Genomic DNA, 4,782 nt, shown 5'->3' with positions numbered 1-4,782 from the left:
TGCTTTTGTTGTGTAACTTAGTACTCTCTTTTCTCCTAACTCCCTTACCATTAAAAAAAAATATAATATGATCTGAACCATTAAAAATAAATAAATCACATGTCATGTATCTTGTAGACGTCCATTTTTTCAAAAAATAACAATCATATCTTATAATATGATCTGCCAATTGCTTTATGAGCAGCTTTCGATGTTATTTTCTATCGTCATTTTTACCAAGGTTAGATTTCTTATGCCAATAGGAGTCTTCTTCGGTCATGGATCGAGACTTGTTATGGTATATTAGCTCTTGGTCTATTAATAAATATAAATAAATTTAATCGAAAAAAATAAACTTGTTTTTTCATTTTTCTACGACAAGGACCTAATAGATAGCTTTTCCTATCCCCAAACTATTGCTTTGCTTTCCTTGGATGAATTGTTTATTAATATCGGATGCCTATAATTTCTCAAAGTGAAAAGAAAACTTGGCTGACTACAAGTTGTGTCAATCCAAAAACTTGATATGACTTATTTTTCATGGTGATGGATTTCAATGGCTTCCTTAAAAGAAATATTTAAGTTAGACCGTTTTGAAGGAAAAAACTTTATTTGTTGGAATGGTTTGATGGTGACAAAGAGACTGTTTTGAAAGAGGAAACTTTATTTATGAAACTTTATTCATTGAACCACTTTGGTGGTGACAAGAAAAGTGACAAAATAATTCCTACATGATGATTTTTTTTGCTCAGCCATTCACTAGATTTCATTGATAAAAAGATTTTACAAAATCAGAATAGCTGCTGCCCAAAGAGGGGGAGCAGATGGCCTGAGAGCAGGCTGATAAAAAAGGGTAAAAGGCTCCCGTCAAAAGCATCCCCACAAAATGAGCAAAAAATAGGGTGAGAGAACTGAAAAGAAAGAAAGAAAAAGGCTAAACCATGTTCACAGCAATGACCCCAAACATCAGCATAAAAAATCATACAAGAAACATAATCATCACCACCAGGCAAAAAAGAGAGAATTTCAATCAACTCCATACTTCACCAAGGAATCGGCAAATGAGTTACCTTCTTGCAAGATATGTGAAAAAGAAGACCCTGCCTAATGAGATTCGGTGGGCATCCTTTTCATATGCATTATATTGTATTTAATATGCATTACTAGTTCTCAAGGTGAAAGACATACCTTGGCCAAGTGTAACTCTTTTTTCATTGGTTGCCATTGTTGCAATTGAAAGAGTTGAGAAATATAATAGAATTAAATTCCGAAACTGTCGTTTAAAAAAAAAAGAAAATAAAAAAACTAAGGGTAAAATGAATTTACCCCTTGGAAGTTGCTTATCGGACAAACCTGGAAATCTAATCTCCCTAATTTCATCAAATTTCATTTATTGAGAAATTATAATTTCACAAAACTAAAAAACAAGAAATATTGGAATAGAAATTAATTTAATTACCAAACTTACCTTTGATAAAATTGAAATGATATAGAGAAGATTAGTAGAGTCCTTACGTATAACATGCACAAACGAAGAAATGGTCAAGCACGTGGGAATTTCCAGGTTTGACAATGGGTTATCCATGGGTTTGAGATATACTACAACACCCAAACTGCAACACAATATTACTTTCCGATTAGGATTTCTTGGACAATAATCAAGAAAAGAGACCTTAGATAGCATTTTCCAGATAAGAAGAAAGTAAATAGCAAGCTGTAAGAGTGTCTCTTTGGAAGTTGAAACAATCAATAGCAAAGGGAACATATACGCATGCATTATATAGCATTTTCCAGATAAGAAGAAAGTCAATACCAAGTTGTAAAAGTGTCACTTTGGAAGTTGAAATAATCAATGGCAAAGGGACCATATATGCATGCATTTGCTCCTTAACTAGCTTGTACTTCAATCTTTGATATTAGTGGAAATAGGAGCTTTATCATCAACAATTTCTTCTATTTTCAAATGACTTGGAAAATCACAACCCCAGATCATAATACAGAAGATTAGGCCTTTCGAATTTCCATGGGGCAGTTATTTTTTAAATCACAGTAAAGATTGGTAAATTTCCAACGCCAAACTAATGAAATAGGATATTAATTTGAAGGAGCAAATGCATGTATATAAGTTTCTAAAGCTTAATTTCAAGTTTTCAACTCCCAAAAAGACGCTTGTTCTCTTTTCTGCAAGTTGAGTACTGCTATGTAAATTGTGTCTTCATCATTGGCGTACATATCCTATGAGAAGGCAGTCTGATCCAACAAGTGAAAATGGGTACGAGATGCACAGCAGCAACTCAATCGACCCTAGTCACTGTTTCTCAGTCGACAGAAGAAAAGCGGATTCTTTTGAAGTTGCAGGGACGGAATGAAGCTGATCAAATTTGGTATTTGATGGGACGAAAGACTCCGCTACATGAACTAATGCTGGATTACACTCGACGCATTGGTGTTGCCTTCAACTCCAAGAGATTCCTTCATGACGGTTCCCTTATTAACCCGAGTTTAACAGCTGATCATTTGAAGATGGAAGATAATGATATCATTGATGTTATTGCATGGGCTAAATTCACGGTCACGGGTGCAACTCAATTGACGCTAGTAACTCTTTCTGAGGTGACACAAGGAAAGCGGATTTTTTTGAAGGTGCAGGACTGAAGGAAGTTGATCAACTTTGCTATTTGATTGGTCGAAAGACACCCCTAATTGAACTAATGCTGGGTTACACTCAACGCATTGGTGTTGCCTACGGTTCTTTGAGATTCTTATATGACGGATCTCGTATATACCCGAAGAAAACACCTGATGATTTGCAGATGAAAGATGAAGATATCATTACACGGTCCAAAAGAACTTTAAGGGTTGCAACACCATCGACTGTGATCTCTCTGCCTCGGGTGTATAACGAGAAACCCATTGTTCTGGGAGTGTGGGATTCAAGCAAAGATGATCATCAGCTTTTCTATTGGATTGGGCGACATACACCACTACATAATCTAATGCTTGATTACTGTGACCGCAATGGTGCTTTTTACGACAATGTAAGATTCAATTATTTTGGTAAATCTATAAAACCAAATGAAACAGCCGATGATTTGGAGATTGAAGATGGAGATAGCATTGATTTGTATCATGCTTATTTTGGGTGAGAGAGATGTCCCTTTTCTTATTTCGCATAACAACTCTTTATGTGCCCTTCTCTCAGCTAAGATGTTACATAGGCCTTTCTCTCTCTCTGTTAAAGCTTCTTCCGTTTATATTAATTTTGTATTAGGAAATTAAATTAATGGGATTAGTTGTTTAATGCCTGTCATTTTGCCCAATTTTCTTACATTAGTGCATAGGGTTATGTTTTTGTTCTGTAATATTTATTGAACTCCACTCTGAATTTTGTCAATGAATTTTCCCCGTTGTACTATTCTTACCTTGCTAGTTATAATCTAAAACATAGATATCATTTCAGTGAGAAACAAAATTTCATAATAAGCTTAATTAATAATCTAGACAAGTACTATAAGAATTCAATTTCATTCCCATGTTAATTTTTTTTTTGTCTTCATTCCCCCCTGCTCTCAATTTAACTTGCACTTGAATCTTGAGATAAGAGGAAATAGGAGGTGTAACTTTTATGTTCATCATCAACAATATTCTTGTTTTCCAAATGACTTGTTAATTGGCAACACCAGATCAATTTATTGTCATGATGCAGGCATTAGACAAGAATCACATTACTAATTTTTCACTCAAATTTGATTTCTTATATTAAATAATTCATCATTTTTTATTTAAAATAATTCAATAAAAATTAAGACGAGGATTAATCTTGAATGGAAACCGAATACATTCATTCTTAGCATTTCCTAGTTTACTTATTGTTATCTATTTTTTATAGCACAAACTTCTATTATTTTCTTCTTTTTTTTTACTCTATGAAATTAATAATCATGACCATTAGTAAATTAGTTTGTTCAATTTATTTTGAAAGACATAAAATTTCATTAATATGAGAGGAAAAAAATACAAATAAACGTTGGAAGAAACTCATGTTAAGCTTAGCAAGAGATTAATCTGAAGATTAGAGGCGGATGCATTTATGGAGGTCAAAATTTTTAAAATTTTGTATATATTATACATTTCTTGTCTTTTTGTTTATAAGGTATATATATATTTTTTTATCTTTAACGGTCTTCATAAAAGTTTTTAACCCTTATTCTTCTTTGTCTTTGCTTCTAACAAAAATTGACTAGCTCCAACCCTGAAGAAGATGAACAAAACTTGAGACTTTGGCTTCCGTTCTAACTTGAGTAGGGTTTGCATGCTTGTCTTTTGGTTAGCTTTAGCAATAATGATATAATAAATACTTTCTTAATATCCCTGCCTTGTTAACTTATCAATAATGCAAAAAGTTAGGCCGTTTGAATTTCCATTGGGCAGTTATTTTTTTTAATCAAGGTAAAGATTGGTAAATTTCTAATGCCCAATTAATGAAATAGGATATTAATTTGGAGGAGCAAGTGCATGTATATATGTTTCCAGAGCAAGTTGTTTCCTAGTAATTTCAAGTTTTCAACTCCCAAAGAGACACTGCTGCTCTTTTCTGGAAGTTGAATACAACTATATAAATTATCTCTTCAACACTGGCAAAGTCATCCTAGGAAAAGGCAGCCCGATGTGGTATTGAAAATGGATATGAGCAGCACAGGAGGAACTCAATCGACTCTAATCACTCTTTCCCAGGAGATAGATGGAAAGCGGATTCTTTTGAAGGTGCAGGGACGAAATGAAGATGATTAAGTTTGCTATTTG

General features: G+C 33.5%; 1 protein-coding gene across 1 annotated transcript; it reads left to right on the top strand.

Moving 5' to 3' along the window:
- The first annotated feature begins 2,247 nt into the window (after positions 1 to 2,247).
- Positions 2,248 to 3,125, top strand: LOC148760538 (uncharacterized). The gene is made up of 2 exons (XM_088810521.1): positions 2,248 to 2,557; positions 2,623 to 3,125. Exons 1-2 carry the CDS (start codon positions 2,248 to 2,250, stop codon positions 3,123 to 3,125), a joined length of 813 nt encoding a protein of 270 aa, XP_088666647.1.
- The last annotated feature ends 1,657 nt before the right edge of the window (positions 3,126 to 4,782 follow it).

This window comes from Theobroma cacao, chromosome 10 (assembly GCF_053813885.1).
Source record: "Theobroma cacao isolate CCN51 chromosome 10, ASM5381388v1, whole genome shotgun sequence".
Classification (NCBI taxonomy): domain Eukaryota; kingdom Viridiplantae; phylum Streptophyta; class Magnoliopsida; order Malvales; family Malvaceae; genus Theobroma; species Theobroma cacao.
The sequence above is the reverse complement of the archived record's forward strand: the minus strand, read 5'-3'. Positions and strand labels throughout refer to the sequence as shown.

What these genes read in the sequence shown, in the direction of transcription:
- LOC148760538 (XM_088810521.1), top strand. Translation starts at nt 2,248, where the DNA reads ATGGGTACGAGATGCACAGCAGCAACTCAATCGACCCTAGTCACTGTT. An exon ending in GGCTAAATTCACGGTCACGG is followed by an intron (nt 2,558 to 2,622) that starts GTGCAACTCAAT and finishes ATTTTTTTGAAG; the next exon opens with GTGCAGGACTGAAGGAAGTT.